Source organism: Colossoma macropomum, unplaced genomic scaffold, assembly GCF_904425465.1.
Source record: "Colossoma macropomum unplaced genomic scaffold, Colossoma_macropomum, whole genome shotgun sequence".
NCBI lineage: Eukaryota > Metazoa > Chordata > Actinopteri > Characiformes > Serrasalmidae > Colossoma > Colossoma macropomum.
In genome coordinates, this window is record NW_023494795.1 from 42023910 (window position 1) to 42044112 (window position 20203).

Sequence of the window (20203 nt, forward strand, 5' to 3'; positions counted from 1 at the left end):
GTCAGTGTCAGTCGCGCATCATCACCGACTACACCGGCTCAGCTACGAGGAACAGGACCACACATTTCGGTCTCTGTGTAACTCAGACGTTACTGCAGAGTTTTACTGTCTTCACTGTTATTCTTAAACAGTGTGAAATAAAGGAGTGTGGTGTACAGGTGAGGTTTCCTTTGAAGAAAGAACAAAAACAGAATCCAGAATTGTGTTTACCTTCACACACTGCCTACAGGTAAACACATATTCAAATGTCCTTTAAAGCGTTATCTACTCTGGGTGCTGTACTTTCCTCCACCTGTCTGACTCACACTGTCTCCAGCTCAGTTTCACTCTAATCCGCTCACTGTGATGCTGCACTGAACACTGCAGTTTGGATTATGAGTTTCAGTATAATAAGATGAGAGAGAGACAGAGACACAGAGAGAGAGAGAGAGAGAGAAAGAGAAAGACACAGAGAGAAACAGATGGAAAGAGAAAGAAAAAAAGAGAGAAAGAAAGAAAGAAAGAAAGAAAACAAGAGATTGAAAGAGAAAGAAAGAGAGAGAGAGAGAGAGAAAAGATAGTGGAAGAGAAAAAGAAAAAGAAAAATACACAGAGAATGAGATGGAAGGGGGAGACAGAGAGAGAAATAGAGAGAAAGAGAGACCGGCAGAGTAAGACAGAAAGAGAGAAAAAGACAGAGAAAGAAAGAGAAATACAAATAGAGAAAAAGAGAGAGAAAATGACAGAAAGAAAGAGAGAGAGAGAAAGAGAAAGGGGGGGGGGTAGCGTGTTTGTGTTGGTGGAGCCCAACTTATAAGAAAGCTCATTAGAAAGAAGGGCGTATTCTGTTCATTCCCCCCAGAGAGAGAGAAGAAGAGGGAGAAGAAGGACGAGTATTTTCACAAACAGATGGACATTAGCATATAAATAGGAGCGGGCAGTGCTGTCACTCAGGACGAGCAGCAGAGTGAAGAAAGGACAAACGGAAAGTACAAAAAATTCTACCTTTCTCACACAAACACCTTCAGCCTCTCTCTCTCTCTCTCTCTCTCTCTCTCCTCTCTCTCTCTCTCAGCCCAGTTTCCCTAAAGCGTCCTGGTGTTTAAAATGATCTTATCTAGTAGAGAGAGAGGGTTCAATATGATGCTCTCTCTACCATTTTAAACTCAACCCAGCCCTGAACAACAACAGTCTCCATCATGTTTATCGTAAACTAGGATCTATAACACAGGCCTGCTGTCCACTGCAGACTGGCCACAGACCGCAGGATACACTCCACACATTTCAATGTTTACACAATTTCCATAACTATGCTACACCAGGGCTGCCCAATCATGCTCCTGCTCCTGGAGACCGACCCAGATCCAACACACCTGCACTGAAATTCAGATGCCAATGAAGACCTTCATTACCTGGATCAGGTGTGCTAGACTAGGGTTGGAGCTGAACTCTGCAGGGTGGTAGATTTCCGGGACCAGGATTGAGCAGCCCTGTGCTACACCCATTTTCATGGTTACACCACACCCATTTCCATAGTTACACTACACCCATTTTCATGGTTACACCACACCCATTTACACAGTTACACCACACCCATTTACACAGTTACACCACACCCATTTACACAGTTACACCACACCCATTTACATAGTTACTCTACACCCATTTACATAGTTAGACTACACCCATTTACATAGTTATACCACACCCATTTTCATAGCTACACTACACCCATTTTCATGGTTACACCACACCCATTTCCATAGTTACACTACACCCATTTCCACGGTTACACTACACCCATTTCCACAGTTACGCTACACCCATTTCCATAGTTACGCTACACCCATTTCCATAGTTACGCTACACCCATTTCCATAGTTACGCTACACCATTTCCATGTTTACCCTAGACTCAATTCCATGGTTACACTGCTCTAGTTTCCATAGTTACACTATACCCATTTCCATGGTTACGCTACACCCATTTCCATGGTTATGCTGCTCCAGGTTCCTTAGTTACAGTACACCATTTCCATAGTTACACAACACCCATTTCCATGAGCAATATTAATCACATAAATTGTGTAGCTGGACCGTTTAACTGGTTTTGTGTTCAGGATTTTTTATTTTAAAATTATAACAGTTATCAATACTAAAGTAGCATCAGTGGTTCTCCCAGCCTAACTTTATTTGGCTAAGATATGTATGTGGGGGTTTTAGAGAGTAACTCAGAAGCAAAGTAATGAGTAGTGATGTTACTTTTTACAGACAGTAATGAGTAAAGTAATCCCAGTACAGTCTGAGAGATGTAATTAGTAATATTCAATGGATTTGAGTTCAGCGTTTCATTCAACTCACTGTCCTGATGTACGAATGCCCACCTGTGATGTCCAGAGTAGCGAGCTCCTTTGATGTGTCCGACTCCTTTGCAGCCCGGTGTAGGACAGCCCACCTCTGATGACTCAAACATGTCCTGTGGACCTGCAGAGAGCAAACACAGTGACCTGTGACTGACCTGCAGAGAGCAAACACAGTGACCTGTGACCTTTAGAACTTACAGCTACTGCTGATGCCAACAAAGGCATGCTATAATTTTATATGAATTATGAATTATTTCTCACTCGTAGAGAAGAGTGAGTAGAGGGTAGATCACTCGATCCCAGAGCATGACTGAAGTTACTCTAACAGATTCATCCTAACATTTTACCCATCATACAGCCATACAGAGTATGCAAAAGTTTGTGCACCCCGATCAAATTCCATTTTGTTGTTGATTTTGTAAATAAGTGAATACCAACTACAGAGACACACAATTACTGTGGCTGATCCACTCACACCAGCACAACACCACCATAAATACACCACCACCACAACAGTGGTCCTGCGGGGGGTCCTGACCACTGAAGAACAAGGTAACAAAGTATGCAGAGAAACCGATGGACTACAGTCTGTAACTGTAGAGCTACAAAGAGCTCCTATACGGTCAGTGGAGTTGATCAAATGGACAGCGGGGGTAAAAACAAAGCACCTAACAAAGTGCTGAGGGAGTGTATATTCAAATTCCTCATTTCGTCAAACATGTAGTCGGTTTCAGCTTCGCTCCAAAAGTGTTTGGGGGTGCTGTGTTAAACACTGCTTGCCGTTTCTGGGACGAGCGCTTTGTTTTTCGCACATGTGCAGACCGAGAGTCACGAAAGAAACCAGAGTGAGGGTAAAATCCAGCTCTCTTAATTGGATTTCTGGAAATCCGATAACAGCCTTAATCCGATCTTAGAAATCAGGGAATGCTGTTTACACGACCACTTGAATAATTAGATACCTGCTGAAATCTGATAATGATAGTATCCCCGAGTATGTTTACATGCACTTAATAATCCAATCATAATCAGATTTCTGAAGTTATCTGATTATTCAAATGGTCATGTAAACAGCACACTCAGATTTCTTAGATGGGAGCATGGTCTAGAAATCTGATTAAGAAATCTGATAAAGAGGCTGGATTTTAGCTCAGTAACAAGATTTCTCAGTGCTGTGAACTCTTACTCTGATTTCTTTCGGATTTCTCCGTCTGAGCATGTGTGAAAACAGACCGCGGTACTGGAAATAAGTGAGCAGCGTCGCTGCGAGACGCAGCAAAACACTTTTGGAGCGATGCTGAAACCAAATGCATGCTTGACAAAATAAAGGATTTAAATATTCTTCATCTTCTAGATGATGTTTGTTCAAATTTTCAGGTAAAGTGACTCGGTGTTTTGAAAAAGTTTGGGTTTCCGTTACATTTACGTCGCGTCTTCTTCTGTGAGTTTATTGGCTAGTTCCAAAGCCGAAATCTGATTACTGTCTGACTCACGTATACCCGGAGTTTCCCCATTATCTGATTACTCAAGCGCATGTAAACACGTTGATCGGATTACTGACAAAATCGCTGACCTCTTTCATTGATCCATTACTTCAGTGTAATAATTGAAAACTAAGAGCATAATCAGACAAACAGACTACTGTGCTAGACAGATACAGAATCTGTAAAATGAATGTATATGAGGCTTTCTGAGCTCAATTAGCAACACACATACTGCTCTCACTGACTCTCTCTCTCTCTCTCTCTCTCCCTGGCTGTCCCTGTCCTTTTCTCTTTTCTTCTTTCTCTAACCCTCTCCTTTTTTCTTTCTTCCCCCCAACAAGCAAGATTCCACACTCTTTGCTCCTGTGCCGCTACACGTTACCATGGAGACGGAAACGGAGGGAGCGCAGGGAGAGAAATTAGCAGGACGAGTGTGTGTGGGAAAGTTCATTGTTCCGCCACACACACACACACACACACACACACACACCCCCACACACACCACACACCACACAAAGACAGACACAATATCACCATCATCCTCCTTTCAAACCCTCACTTCCTCTTTCTCCTTTCCCTCTCTCCTTATTTCTTTCCATTGTTTACTTCCCTTTAGTTCTGTCTCTTCTTCCTCCTCTCGCTGTTATTTCTCTCTCCCTTCACATCTTTCTCTTTTTCTGCTTCTCCTTCTCTTTCAGTCTGTCTCTGTCTTCCTCCCTCTCTCTCTGTTCCTCCCTCTCTCTCTCTCTGTGTACTTCTTCCTCTTTTTCCTTTCTTCCACTCTTCTTCTTTTATTGTCTGCTGTACGCATGACGTGGCTGGTACAGTGTAGTGGGTAACTCCTCCTAGGCACCCTGTACACCCTACACTGTATAATATAATAAGGGTGCTTGGGCAAAACACCTAACACTCTCTTCACACTCCCTGCGCCCACCTGCGTGAGAAATGATCAAACTGTAAGTCGTCTGGATAAGAGTCTCTGCCAAATGCAGTAAAAGTATAAGTAAATAGTTTAATTAGCTGTACAGTGTAATGAGGTTTCCTCCCACAGTCCGAAGACGTGTGTGTGTGTGTGTGTGTGTGTGTGGCTGCCCTGTGATGGACTGGTGACCTGTCCAGGTTTCCTGCCTTCCACCTAGTGAGCGCTAGGATAGGCTCCAGCACCCCCCGTGACCCAGGAGGATAAGCGGCTTAGATGATGAGTGAGTGAGCAAGAGTGTAATGAGGTGCAGTGTAATACTGTGTATAATGCAATACTGTGTACAGTGTAACAATGTGTACAGTGTTATATTATGTACAGCGTAATATCATGTACAGTGTGATAAGGTGTACTGTGTAATACTGTGTACAATGTATTAAGGCGTACAGTGTAATACTTGTACAGTGTAACATTGTGCATAGTGTAACAAGATGTACAGTGTAATACTGTGCGCAGTGTAATACTGTGTACAGTATAATATTGTGTACAGTGTTATACAGTGTACAGTGTAATACAGTGTACAGTGTATTAAGGTGTACAGTGTAATACTGTGTACAGTGTAATAAGGTGTACAGTGTTACACTGTGTACAGTATTATATGGTGTACAGTATAATATTGTGTACAGTGTTATACAGTGTACAGTGTAACACAGTGTACAGTGTAATAAGGTGTACAGTGTTACACTGTGTACAGTATTATATGGTGTACAGTATAATATTGTGTACAGTGTTATACAGTGTACAGTATAACATGGTGTACAGTGTAATACTGTGTATAATGTATTAAGGTGTACAGTGTAATACTGTGTAAAGTGTTATACAGTGTACAGTGTAACAAGGCATACAGTGTAATAGGGTGTTGTGTGAAATTCTGTGTGACTCACTGATGGGGGGCTGGAGAGGGTGTCCTGTTTTGGTGCACCACCCAGCGGGATGGATATCAGGGCTGTCTGTGTCCACCCAGTAATCATATTCATCTGTCCAGCCATCGAAATGGATCTGAAAAGATATTCAGAATACAAACCGGTCACACTCTACACTACGCATTCAGTCTCACTACACAAATATATGCACGGTGTGTTCTTTCTACTGCTACAGCTGAGCAGCTCCTATTTGTTCTTCAGCAGTTTTTGGCTCGAATATGAATATTTAATCTGATTTTTATATGTAGGCTATAAAAATATTAATATGAATTATTAAAACACTAATGTGATTACAAGAATTTACTTTATAATAACATTATTAACTATGTAATTACACAGAAATAGCAAATAAAAACAGTAACTCCAGCCGTGTGAGGGTTAAACTGAGGTAGTTTATTTACTGCCGGTGTGTTTCACAGTGGGAGCTGAGAGACAGAGTGAGAGGACAGAAAGAACAGAGACAGCTGGACGACAGCAACAGGAGAGACAGACAAAAGCACCTGTCCAGCTCTCACTGCACACCTGTCCCATTACTGACACCCACCTGTCCCATCACTGACACCTACTGTCCCGCAGTCCACACCTGACCCCCCCGTCCCCCCCACCGTTATCACTGTCTGTGTCTGAGCAGCACATTTAATAAAGATCCCCCTGCTGTCCTGTGTGTTATCTTCACCCTACAGCCTCCACCTCTCTCTCTGCCTTCACCTCTCTCTATCGCTCTCTCTCTCTCAATCTCCCTGCCTTCACCTCTCTCTATCGCTCACTCTCTCTGTCTCTCTGCCTTTACCTCTCTCTATCGCTCTCTCTCTCTCAATCTCCCTGCCTTCACCTCTCTCTATCGCTCACTCTCTCTTGCTCTCTCTGCCTTCTACCTCTCTCTATCGCTCTCTCTCTCTCAATCTCCCTGCCTTCACCTCTCTCTATCGCTCACTCTCTCTGTCTCTCTGCCTTCACCTCTCTCTATCGCTCACTCTCTCTGTCTCTCTGCCTTCACCTCTCTCTATCGCTCTCTCTCTCTCAATCTCTCTGCCTTCACCTCTCTCTATCGCTCACTCTCTCTGTCTCTCTGCCTTCACCTCTCTCTATCGCTCTCTCTGCCTTCACCTCTCTCTATCGCTCTCTCTCTTTCAATCTCTCTGCCTTCACCTCTCTCTATCGCTCACTCTCTCTGTCTCTCTGCCTTTACCTCTCTCTATCGCTCTCTGCCTCACCTGCTCTCTATCTCTCTCCTCACCTCTCTCTATCGCTCCTCTCTCTCTCTCTCTGCCTTCACCTCTCTCTATCGCTCTCTGTCTGCCTTTCTCTCTCTCTCTCTCTCTCTATCGCTCTCTCTGCCTTCACCTCTCTCTATCGCTCTCTCTGCCTTTCTCTATCTCTCTCTCTCTCTATCGCTCTCTCTGCCTTCACCTCTCTCTATCACTCTCTCTCAATCTCTCTGTCTCTCTATCTCTGTCTTCATCTCTATCGCTCTCTCTGCCTTCACCTCTCTCTATCGCTCTCTCTCTTCCCTCAGCTCTATCACTCTCTGTCTCTTCCTACACCTCTATCTCTCTCTCTTTCTTCCTTTAACTCTGTATCACTCTCTCTTCCCTCATCTCCCTCTATCGCTCTCTCTTTCTCCCTTCACTTTTCTCTATCACTCTTTCTTTTCCTTCACCTCTTCCTTTAACTCTATCACTCTGTCTCTTCCTACACCTTTCTATCGCTTTCTCTCTCTTCCTTCATCTCTCTCTATCACTCTCTCTTTTCCTTCACCTCTCTCAATCTCTCTCTCTATTCCTTCACCTCTCTCTATCACTCTTTCTCTCTTCCTTCATCTCACTATCACTCTTTCTTCACCTCTCTATCACTCTCTTTCTTCACTCACCTCTCTCTCTTTCTCTTCCTTCACCTCTCTCTATCGCTCTCTCCCTTCAACTCTCTCTTCCTTTAACTCTCTATTGATCCTCCTTCACCTCTCTATCAATCTCTCTCTTCCTTTAACTCTATCACTCTTTTTCTCTTCCCTCACCTCTCTCTATCGCTCTCACTTCCTTCAACTCTCTCTATCACTCTCTCTCTTCCTTCCTCTCTCTCTATTGCTTCTCTCTCTTTAACTTTCTATCGCGCTCTCTCCCTTCAACTCCATCATTCTATCTCTCTTCCTTCAAATCTTTCATTCTCTCTCTCACTGTCTGCCTCTCTCCCTCTCTGTCTCTATATTCCTTTCAAATCTCTCACTCTTTCTCTTCAGACCTCTCTCTTTCTCTTTCCTTTCTTCCTTTCTGTCTTTCTTTCTTCAAACGTCTGTCTGTCTCTTCGCTCACTCTCTCTTTCTTATGTATCTCTCTTCTCTTTCCCCTCTCTCTCTCTTCAAACTTCTCTCTCCCTTCAAAGAGAGCAAAAAAGACAGAGAGAGAATAGAAATGAAAGAGAGAGACAGAGAGAAAAAAAAAGAGAGAATAAGAGGAGGAGGAGGCCGAGAAAGATAAAAAGATGTATTATAGAATATTATTTTCTGACCCGTAGTGTAACGGCTCGGGTTAATGAGATCTATTGGAAAAAAAATCATTTCTGCTGAACAGACGAAATATAGACGTTCTCCTGCTCTGGAGACAGAAGGCCTTCAACGTTCAGGGCGAATGAAAGAGCGAGAACAATCTGACGGTCTCCTTGGTGACCGCTGATGGACAGATGTTAAAGGAGAGATGGACGGGGGTTGGGGTGATGGAGAGTTGCTGAGAGAGAAAGACAGGAACGCCAGAAGGGATCAGCAGGAGGTGAAAGACACGACAGAGAGGAGAAAGTGAGGAAACACTCTCTTTTGTGTAGCTGCCATCACCCCCTTGAGGCAGAAACATGCAATTACACCCACATTCACTCTATAGTTATTACTGTCAGACTGTAAAACTACACACTGCAGATTCATACTGGATTAAAATCGCTCCACAATTATTACTGTCAGACTGTAAAACTACACACTGCAGATTCATACTGGATTAAAATCGCTCCACAATTATTACTGTCAGACTGTAAAACTACACACACTGCAGATTCATACTGGATTAAAATCGCTCCACAATTATTACTGTAAAACTACACACACTGCAGATTCACACTGGATTAAAATCGCTCCACAATTATTACTGTAAAACTACACACACTGCAGATTCATACTGGATTAAAATCGCTCCACAATTATTACTGTCAGACTGTAAAACTACACACACTGCAGATTCATACTGGATTAAAATCGCTCCACAATTATTACAGTCAGACTGTAAAACTACACACACTGCAGATTCATACTGGATTAAAATCGCTCCACAATTATTACTGTCAGACTGTAAAACTACACACACTGCAGATTCATACTGGATTAAAATCACTCCACAATTATTACAGTCAGACTGTAAAACTACACACACTGCAGATTCATACTGGACTAAAACCGCTCCACAATTATTACTGTACTGAGATATAAAGTGAACTTCAGTTAACTTTGCCAGGTAAAAGTAATTCAGCTCCGACGAGGTTTAACATCCATCATCAACACTTTCACAGGCCGAGGGACAGCTAGCATATTATGCTAATAATTTAGCGCTGTATCTCTAATCTTAGACACAGATAAAACACGGCTGATGAAAAGCCCCTTCAGATTTAAATAGCCTGTACATCTGAATATCAGAAATAGCATCATAATCTCCACCCAAGTCCATTCACTGAGCTGTAGGGAATAAATTAAGAGTCAAGAGGTCTCATTCAAGATTATTACAGTTACACTACTAATATCGACAGAGACAGAGAAGCTATGATGCCTTACCTGCCTAAAGAGAGCAACCTCACTTTCATAGAGTCTGAGTCAGAGTCACAAAGCCCACAGGTGCCCTTGAAGAAGTGCTGACTTCGCTGGCTGAGCGACTTGGAAGCGTTTATTTTGAATCTTAAATATTATCGTTGAATGCAGCTTAGTGTGAATATAGCTTTACTATGCACAGTGAGTGCTAATGTAGTACCTGTGTAGCATTTGTGTAGAGATATGAAGTAGAATGTGCATGAAAACTGAAGCAGTGATAATGCAGCGTACATGTAGTGTTAATAAATGGTAATACAGAGTTAATGCATTTTAATTTAGCATGTATTAAGTGTTAATACCATCTTCATGTAGTATAATTATGTGGGGTTATTGCAGTTTTATCATATTCATGCAGCATGAATTCAGCACCAATACACCATATGGACAAAAGTATTGGGACACACCTCTTTATCATTCAATTCAGGTGTTTCGTTCAAATCAAGCAGCTAGCCATGCAGTCTGCCTTTACACACATTAGTGAAAGAACAGGTCATTCTAAAGAGCTCACTGAATTCCAGCGTGGTGCTGTAATAGGATGCCACCGCTGCAACAAGTCAGTTCATGAAAGTTCCTCCCTGCTAGATTTTCCACCATCAACTGTGAGTGGTATAGGAACCACAGCAACTCAGCCATGAAGTGTCAGACCACGTAAAGTTACAGAGCGGGTCTCAGAGTTCTGAGGAGCATAGAGCATAAAAGACACCAACGCTCTGCTGATCAATAACTGCAGAGTTCAAACCTCCTCTGGCTTCAACATCAGCACAAACACTGCATCAGGAGCTTCATGGCAGGGTTTCCATGGCTGAGCAGCTGCATGCAAGCCTTACATCACCAAGCACAATGCCAAGCATCGTATGGAGTGGAGTAAAGCGCCGCCACTGGACTCTGGAGCAGTGGAAACGTATTCTGTGGAGTGACCAATCAGCTTCTCTATCAGTCAGTCTGATGGACGAGTCGGGGTTTGGCGAGTGCCAGGAGAACGTTACCTGCCTGACTGCACTGTGCCAGCTGTAGAGTTTGGTGGAGGACGGATGATGATATGGGGCTGTTTTTCAGGGGTTGGTCTAGAACCCTTAGTTCCAGTGAAGGGAGATCTTAATGCTTCAGCACCAAGACATTCTGGACAATTGTACACTTCCAACTTTGTGGGAACAGTTTGGGGAAGAACCTTTCTGACTGGGTGAGTTTGGTGGGGAAGAACTTGACTGACCCTCACAGAGCCCTGACCTCAACCCCACTGAACACCTTTGGGATGAATTAGAATGGAGATTGTGATCCAGACCCTCTCGTCCAACATCAGTGTCTGACCTCACAAATGCTCTTCTGGATGAATGGACAGAAATTCCCACAGAAACTCTCCAACATCTTGTAGAAGCTTCCCAGAAGAGTCAAAGCTGTTAGAGCTGCAAAGCGGGACCAGCTCCATCTTAATGCCTATGGATTTAGAATGGGAGTCATAAAAGCTCCTACCTGATGTGTAGGTGTCCCAGTACTTTTGTCCATATAGTATATACTGTTAATGTAGTACACTGCAGTACATACACATACTATGAATGTAGTGTTAATGCAGTGTAAACCAAGTGTGAATGTAATCTGTGTGTGAATATAGTTTTAATGGAGTGTAAATATAGAATGCAATGATAATACTGACTGAAGGTAGTTTTAAGGTAGTGTTATTGCAGAATCTATATGGTAAGAATGCAGTGTTAAAGTGGCATAAATATTGCATGTAATGTTAGCACAGTGTTAATGTAGCATGAATATAGTGTTAACGTAGGCTGGATAGTTAAAAAAAGCCAAGGCATTCAAGAAGGAAGTCAACATATGTTTTTAAGATTAAGATTAAGTGACCCTTATTAGTCCCACAACGGGGAATTTTCACCTCTGCAATTTAACCCATCTTTGCAGTGAAACACCACATACACACTAGTGAACACACACACTAGGGGGCAGTGAGCACACTTGCCTGGAGCGGTGGGCAGCCCTATACACAGCGCCTGGGGAGCAGTTGGGGGCTAGGTGTCTTGCTCAAGGGCATCTCAGTCACGTACTGTCAGCTCAGGGGATCAAACTGGCGACCTTCCGGACACAAGGCTGGTTCCCTAACCTCCAGCCCACGACTGCCCCTGTTTTGTTGACTACAGCAAAGCTTTTGACTGTGTGTTCCACTTAAAATTATGAAATATCCTTAGGAAAATGTGTAAAAACCAAAGTATCTCAGTGTTTTAATGAAGACCCTCCACACTGATCAACAAAGCCACAGCCATGAGAGAAAATGAACAGACTGGTTCCACATCGGCAAAGGAGCCAGACAGGGTTGCCCTATATTGCCATATCTGTTTAACCTGTATTCTGGACATATAAAAGAGAGAAAAGGACAGGAGGAAGATGACTGAGAACTCAAGATTGGTGGAGGAAACATCAATAACCTTCGGTATGCGGGTGGCACGACACTTTCAGCATGTCAGGAAGATCTGAAGAGATGAGAAAAATGGGAATTTAAGCTCAATATGAAGAAAACAAAGTTTACGTCTAGGGTAACAAACGCTCACTTTACCACTGACGGAGAAGATGTGGTGATGGTGGGCAGCTTTGGCCCACTTGGATCAATTTTTAACAACAAAGGATCCAGCAGTGCAAAAATACAACACAGATTGGCTCTCAGCAGAACAGGGATGAAGGAATGAAGGCTGGAGTCTTTTCTGTGGTTCTTTATGGACATGAAATGGGACATGAAAAATACTGATATCTTTGAACTTGTAATGTTGGTAAGGACTTTTGAGAGTTCCTTGGATGGCAAGGAAAACAAACAAAAGGGTTCTTGAACAAATCAAGCTCCTTCTAACAACTTCTGACAATCTGAAATAACGTTCCAGGTCGGGAGCTCGGTCGGGTTTTTCCATGTTGTTACCCTTTTCAATATCTTTACAGATGTTATTGTAGTACTGGTCTTTGGTCCTACCCGGTGGTCTTCTCTGCGGTTGTTTATGGATGTGAAGGCTGGACAATAAACAAGCAAGACAGGAAAAATACAGACGCCTTTGAACTTCAGTGTTGGCGATGACTTTTGAGAGAACCTTGGATGGTTCCTTGAACAAATCGAGCCTCACTTCTCACTCGAAGCCCAGAAAACCAAACTGAAGACACATTCTGAGAAGAGATGCTCAGAAGAGTTTAAGATAAAAGAGGAGGCACAACAAGATGGAGGAAGACAATCAAAGGAATCATGAACCAGCCATTCAGAAGCCTGAAGTCTCAAAGAGAAGGCAGGATATTCTGGAGAAATCCTGTCCATTCAGTTCACAGGAGTCACAAAGGACTGGACGGCACTTAATAATGTTAATAGCATTAATGCAGTTTGAATATAATATAAATGTAGTGTTAATGTAGTGTTAGTGCAGCATAATGAGCTGTTTATCAGCAAAAATCAAACCTTTATTCTGTGCTCGTCTGTCTCCGCCACAGTAGCCACTCTGATCAGCATGGGGTTCCTCTTATCCACCACCTCCAACTTCATATTCAGCTGGAAACTGTGGGGAGGCCTCTGCAGGGATGAGTGAGAGAGATTGAGAGAGAGAGAGAGAGAGAGATAGAGATCAGATCAGTGCAGTGTTTATAAAGACATCAAACACTCGCGTGCAGAAGTTTCTGGAAGTTTTGCAAGATGTAGAAACACAAACTCACGGTTTTGAAGGCTCTTGCTGGAGCGGGTAATGAGCTGGTCTCCTCCAGATACTTCTCCCAGGAGAAGCTGGCGGTGTCCGGAAATCCTGCAGAGCACAGACCACATCACAGACACAGGAGTCAGAGAGCACCCTTCATTTATTCGGTTTCCAGTCATTAAATACAAGGTATTCGGTTTTCAGTGTCACATCGCTGCTGTCGGATCAAAACCTCCTACTCCAAAAAGGCGACTTTACAGGAGAAGGAAAAACTTTTAATGGAAGTTAATAGAGAAATTATTTATTCCAAGTTATTTTGGGGCACTCTGATTGGTCCATTCATCGCCAAATTTACTGCTGTTTACAAAAAAAAAGTGTAAACAGCAGCTGGTGATTTCAAATTCTGTCAAAAAATGAAAATTCAGTGTCAAAAACATGAGGTTTTGGCTCCCAAGTGGCACAACCATCTAAGCACCCGTCTGGCCCTATCATCAGGAGATCGCGAGTTCGATCCCTGGTGATGCTACAGCCGTCCGTAGCCGGGAGTCCAAGAAAGCACAAATGGCCTCGCTCTCTCTGGGTGGGTAGGATGGACCCCCCTTCTCCCCCCAATGCGATGCTAGTCAGCGCAGGCGTCTGTTAGCTGACGTAACAGATCTGGCGGTTGGCGCTTTCCTCCGAGCGCGTTCGGCTGTCCAGTGACGTTGCGTGAGTGGCAGTTCGAAAAGAAGCGGTGGTGCTTCACAGGTCTCGGAGGAAGCCTGTGTTAGCCTTCACCCTCCTAGCGTTGACAGTATTGTGTGATTGGGGGAGTCCTAACTAGCGGGTGGAATTGGAAATGACTAAATTGGGGAGAAAATTGGGTAAAAAAAAACAAAAAAAAAACACACAAGGTTTTGTCCCGACAGCCATGATATATTTAACAGAACAAGAACAAAAGTACACGATAAAAAGCAGATTCACATATTTCTTTACAACTTTTTTCTTCGATGACATCAGGCAGTGACATCACCTGGGGGCGTGGTAAGCGTCTTGCCGTTCTCCTGACACCAACCAATCGGATGGATGTATGGACTTGTGGCATCGCACCTACAAACAAACAGATTTAAACCCTTAAAATCCAGTCTTATTACATACTAAGGCTTATTATACAGTAACTACAGGGACTTCATTGCAAACTGGCTGAGCTATTCCTAGGTTATAGAGTGTTATAAGGCCATTTAAGGTTTTGCTGGATGTAACACCAAACTCTAGTAAAGGTATTACTTTACAGCTGTCCTCCTGAAAGCCTCATGTGAGTGAGATAATTAAAAAACGGAGCAGTAAGGTTGTCCCTGAACTCCCTCACTGCAGTTAAAGCAGATTTAGCCCTTATGAAAGTGGGCCCTAATAGGATTGAATGGAAGTATTACTCTAAAACATGATGTCCTGTGTGAGACGGGAGCAATTTTTCCATCCTTTAGAAGATTTAATTTCATAATTAGGAGCCTCTGATTGAATACAGCATCCGTTAATTACAGCACTCGTTGATGTCCAACAACTAAGTTTAGTATGATTATAGAAGTACTATAGAACGTGTTCTGATTGCTCTGAAGTGATCCGATTTTGTACAGTTACACCCTATATGAGCATCTAACAGAACATATTGTATTTTATTTTTTTAAGTACGTCATTTTCTACCTTTTTCACAACCAATTTTGTATTTTGTATTTCATATAACATGATAAAAACGTACTTTTTAGCCATACGGTTTGATCAATTTGAAAGATTTGTGCTCAGGCTTAGTGAACAACAGACCATAAGAAAGTGTAACATTTCACATTTGGGGTGCATTAATAGGTTATGAATACAATCATGCAGTTAACTGGTAAGGCAAAATTATGAAGACTCAAAAGCTCAACACATTAGTCTTACAGTAGAGGTGGACAATATGGCAAAAATATTGTATCACAATACTTATTACTATTTTCATGATACACAATATGCAGCACAATATACAAAATAGAACCTGTAGTGCCACATTTAAAAATACTACAGTAATAACAATAATAATAATAATAATAATGTGAAACTGGAAACAAAAAGTTTTACTGGGGACTATTTTGCGTTATAACACCCTACATGAAATGTTATGTATCTCTCCAGCATTAATGGATTTTGAAAGTATATCACAGCCCAAAAGTTTATCTTAAAACTATCATAAAACAGCATCTCAGTCATCAGGCAGTGAATTCATAACTATTTCATGTAGGAACTTTCTGTGAGGGAGCTTTTAGGGGTGGACGTCTGGTTCCTATCACCACCACTGTGAACAGTTCTGACTCAACTTTCCAAGTTTTTAATTTGAAAAGAAAAAACAGGTTTCCATGATTTGAGCCCTTTAAGAAAGATATATGTTCCTCGTTCTACGCTCTCAGGAACCTTCCTTGTGAATGTTCTTATGAATGCACGCATGGACGCATTCAAGTACACCTGCATGACCATCATGGTGAGCTTTAGTCAACAGCTCACTGACCACAGTGGACAGCACTACAGCACTGAGCCCTGAGGAGCTCATACAGTTCTGCGCTGCAGGCATCAGCGCTGTTCACCACACAGAGAGCCTCTCACAGCAGGGAGCACGTTTACACCTCTGACTGACTTCTCTGGGTTTGGTTTGGTTCTCTGCTCCAAATTCAGCCGATATATATTCCATTAATAATTAATAAATAATGAACAGCTGAATAAAGTCTCTACGCAACAGACAGACGCACAGGTGCAGTAGGTGGAACTAAAGAAACAGGTCAAGAGGAACAAAGAGAGAGAGAGGGAGTAAAAGAGGGAAGAGAGCGTACATCAAAGAGTAGAGAGAGAGCACGAGAGAAGAGAGAGAAGGTGAGAAAGGAAAGAGAGAATAAGGAAGAGAGACAGAGAAATAAGGGTGAAATAATAGGGAGTGAGAGAGGAAAGGAAAAGAGGAGAAAGAAGAGAATAACAGAGAAAAGAGAGAATAAAAGAAGGAAGAGAAGACATGAAAGACCTCAAAGAGTGAGGGAGAAAAGAGAGGGAAAGTGGGAAAAGAAAGAGAATGAGGAGGAGAAGACAGAAAAATAAGGGTGAAAGAGTAGAGAGAAAGAAAGAGGAAGAGACAAAAGGAGAGAAGAAAAAGAGAGAGCAAGAAAGTGAGAGCATGAAAGGAAAGAGAGCAAGAGAGAGGAAGCAAAGGAGAGAGAGGAAGAGAAAGAGAGAGAGAAAAAGAAAAGATAAGACAGCGGAAAAGAAAAGAGAGGAAAGAGAGAAAGAAGAGAGAGAGAGAGAGAGAAAACAGAGTGAGAGAGAGAGAGAAAAGAGAGGAGAAAGAGAGAGAGAGAGAGAGAGAGAGAGAGAAAACAGTGAGCGAGAGAGAGAAAAGAGAGGAGAGAGAGAGAGAGAGAGAGAGAGAGAGAAAACAGAGTGAGCGAGAGAGAGAAAAGAGAGGAGAGAGAAGAGAGAGAGAGAGAGACACTCCTCAATAATTGATAAGCATTCATAATTGAAGGCCGCACTAAGAGCACTCAGCTCAACTCAGCTGAGAGGTGAATAAGTACACATCATCCTCCATCACGTCTGTGAGGCGGTGCAGACGCTGTTCTCAGTGCAGACGCTGTTCTCAGCGCAGACGCTGTACTCAGTGCAGACGCTGTACTCAGTGCAGATGCTGTTCTCAGCGCAGACGCTGTTCTCAGTACAGACGCTGTACTCAGCGCAGACACTGTACTCAGTGCAGATGCTGTTCTCAGTGCAGACGCTTCGCCTGTTGTGTTTGTATGCGGTTTAATGTTCTTCTCCACATCAGCTGCAAATAGTCGACCCTTTAGCACCATCTACTGCCAACTAGTGTGTAGCACACATCCTGACTAATACAAACAACAGTGATTCAGAGTGGTTTGGTGTGAAATGGTTCAGATGTCTTTACAGTGGTGGTGATAGGAACCAGGGGTCGCCATGACTACAACACAGATATAGACATTTTATTTACCATCCAGAACCACCAGTGAACCTACACGAGTCTTCTGAGTTTATATGGAATGTTGATGATGGGAAATCCTAAATAATAAGTTTTCTTTGGGGACTATTTTGCCTCACAGCGCCCTGCATGTACGCTACGGTTTATAGATGAATAATCTTTAATTGAAACTGCAACCTGAAAGAGTACAGTTTTCAAATTTCAAGAGCTGAAATGTTTATTACAGAATACAATATAAACAATGTTTGAAGGCGTCACCTCCCTGTAGATGACTTGGGCCAGTCAGAACCAACTCGTGTACTCATGTAATATCATAACCATAACTGGAACGCTGGCTGTCTGGGGCACTCAGTATTTAAGCCTCAAGACAGAAAAAAATGATATTCTGGTCTTCTTGGCCAAAAAACAGGGCAGCAAATTAATTCACCGAAAATTTAATTAATTTAATTTACTTTTAATTCACAGTTGCAATATTGGTCAACCCTGATGTACCCCAAATTATTTTTTGTAGTTCAAATTCTTCTCAAAGCTACCGTGAATTCATAACCATTTCACATTTCATGTAGTAACTTTCTGTGAGGGAGCTTTTAGAGGTGAACGTCTGGTTCCTATCACCACCACTGTGAACAGTTCTGACTTGGTGAGTTTATCTAGAACAGAGTGTTTCACACCAAACCACTCTGAACGGCTCTGTTTACATCTTAGTCATTTAATTATACAGAAATTTTGAAATATCAGTGGAATTCCCTCTTTTATTCTAAACCTGAGACATGGGAATGCTGCCCCCTAGTGGGAATACAATTACACTATAAACTCCTTAAATCTTCTAATTTGCTTCAATCACTCTTTAGGAAAACTATAATATATGCAATGTTGCAGTTTCTTAGAAACTGATAGTTTCAATTATAACCATAAATGTTCACTATAAATATCTTCTTTCTCATGAATAAAAAACTTACCATTTCCTTACAAACGAATTAACTGGATTTTTAAACTCCACTTTTATGTAATTCACCTTTCTTCACCCACAGAACAAAAAAGACACGGGTGTTAAAAAATAAAGTATCTGTTTTTGGCTACCAGTAATCGTAGCTCTCATCCCAGCCATCAAAGTGCACCAGGAGGCGGCTGTCCACCAAGTCCGTAACCGTGGCAACGCAGATGAATGAAGGATTCTTCTTATCGACCGCCTCGAGCTTCATCCCGACTCTGAAGCCTAAAGGTGTGACCATCTGAAGAAGAAAAAAAATACAAGATGTAAATTTAAGCTGTAGAAAAAATCTGAGCAAGTGTAAACATCTTAACCCTCTGCTGCATTATGGGAGCAATTTTAGGTCAAGTGGCCCTAATTATTAAATTCAGGAACATTTTTAAATGATAACGTGTGCAGCTGTTCTTTTGGAGTATGCTGCCTTGAGGCAACATTGTGCGACAATGGGAAGAAATGATAGAGAGCTGTGTTCCCTGAAGTGGTGAGACCTGACTTGTGACTGGCTGAATCCATTCCACTGTCACACAATGAGAGACAGAGTGAATGAGAGAGCAAGAAAGAGAGTGAGAAAGAGAAAGTAAAAGAGGGAAGAGAGAGCATACATGAAAGAGTAGAGCGACAGCGAGAGAGAAGGTGAGAAAGGAAAGAGAGAATAAGGAAGAGAGACAGAGAAATAAGCGTGAAATAGTAGGGAGTGAGAGAGGAAAGGAAGAAAGAGAGACAGAGAAAAAGCAAAAAAGAGTAGAGTGAAAGAGAGAGGAAGAGACAAAAGGAGAGAAGAAAAAGAGAGGAGAGAAAGAAGAGAATGACAGAGAAAAGAGAGAATAAAAGAGGGAAGAGAAGACATGAAAGAGTTCAGAGTCAGTGAGAGAGAAAAGAGAGGGAAAGTGGGAAAAGAAAGAGAGAATGAGGAGGAGAGACAGAGAAATAAGGGTAAAAGAGTAGAGAGAAAGAGAGGAAAAGACTAAATGAGAGAAGAAAAAGAGAACAGAGAGCGATGAGTGGCCAACAAAGTAAGAGAGCGTGAAAACAGACAGAGAGAGAGAGAGAGAGAGAGAGAGAGAAGTGGGAAAAGAAAGAGAATAAGGAGGAGAAGAAACAGTGAAATACGGGTGAAAGAGTAGAGAGAAAGAAAGAGGAAGAGACAAAAGGAGAGAGGAAAGAGAGGACAGAGAGGGCAAGAAAGTGAGAGCATGAGAAGCGAAGGAGAGAAAAAAGAGAAAGAAAAAAAGGAGAAGACAGAGGGAAAGTGAAAGAAAGAAAGAGCGAGAGAGCAGAGAGAAAGAGAGAGGAAAAGACAAAATGAGAGAAGAAAAGAGAGATGAGAGGCCAATAAAGTGAGAGAGTGTGAGAAAACAGACAGAGAGAGAGAGAGAGAGAGAGAGAGAGAGAGTGAGAGAGAGAAAAGAGAGAGAGAGAGAGAGTGAGAGAGACAGAGAGAGAGCAAGAGAGAGAGACAGAGAGACAACAGAGAGACATTGTCGCACCATGTTGCTTCTAGGCAACAAACATATTTCTGTAAATTCTCATAACAAAAAACAAATTGATACTGAATGTTAAACAGAGGTTTAAAGGAGTCCACGGAGAGACAGAATGACCAGAACATGCTTTTTATCGCCTTACTCTGCCCTTTATTGTTAATCCTGTCTTTGTCGTTAAATATGTTATATATGTGTTATTGTAAAGTGAGGAAAATGAGTTTGTTGCCCTGAGGCAACATCGTGCAATAGAGGGTTAAATGTAGTCAATATATCTAATATTTCTCATAATGCGACTGTTGCAAGAATCTGTTTATAGACCTTTTTACTAGCTTTAAGTAATCTCATCGAGTGAAAGTGTCTTGATCCATCGGCAGATCATTTTACTTGTTTTGAGAAATCATGCAAAGAATTTTGCTTAATAAAAAAAATATTTTTTTAACTGTAATGAAAATAAAAACCGAATTTCCACCTTTTTAACATAATATCATTTTTAATAATATTGTTGAGCACCCAGTCCTGCTT

General features: G+C 42.1%; 1 protein-coding gene across 3 annotated transcripts in view; it reads right to left on the minus strand.

Moving 5' to 3' along the window:
• Positions 1-20203, minus strand: part of l3mbtl3 (L3MBTL histone methyl-lysine binding protein 3) — an 80507-nt gene that overhangs the window by 37785 nt on the left and 22519 nt on the right. For all 3 annotated transcript variants that reach the window (XM_036582462.1, XM_036582460.1, XM_036582461.1), the window contains exons 11-16: positions 18290-18441; positions 14237-14313; positions 13247-13332; positions 12996-13106; positions 5686-5800; positions 2363-2462 (exon numbers count right to left, since the gene is read on the minus strand). In XM_036582462.1, the coding sequence (XP_036438355.1) occupies positions 2363-2462; positions 5686-5800; positions 12996-13106; positions 13247-13332; positions 14237-14313; positions 18290-18441 (641 nt within the window). The remainder of the gene's footprint in view (positions 1-2362; positions 2463-5685; positions 5801-12995; positions 13107-13246; positions 13333-14236; positions 14314-18289; positions 18442-20203) is intronic.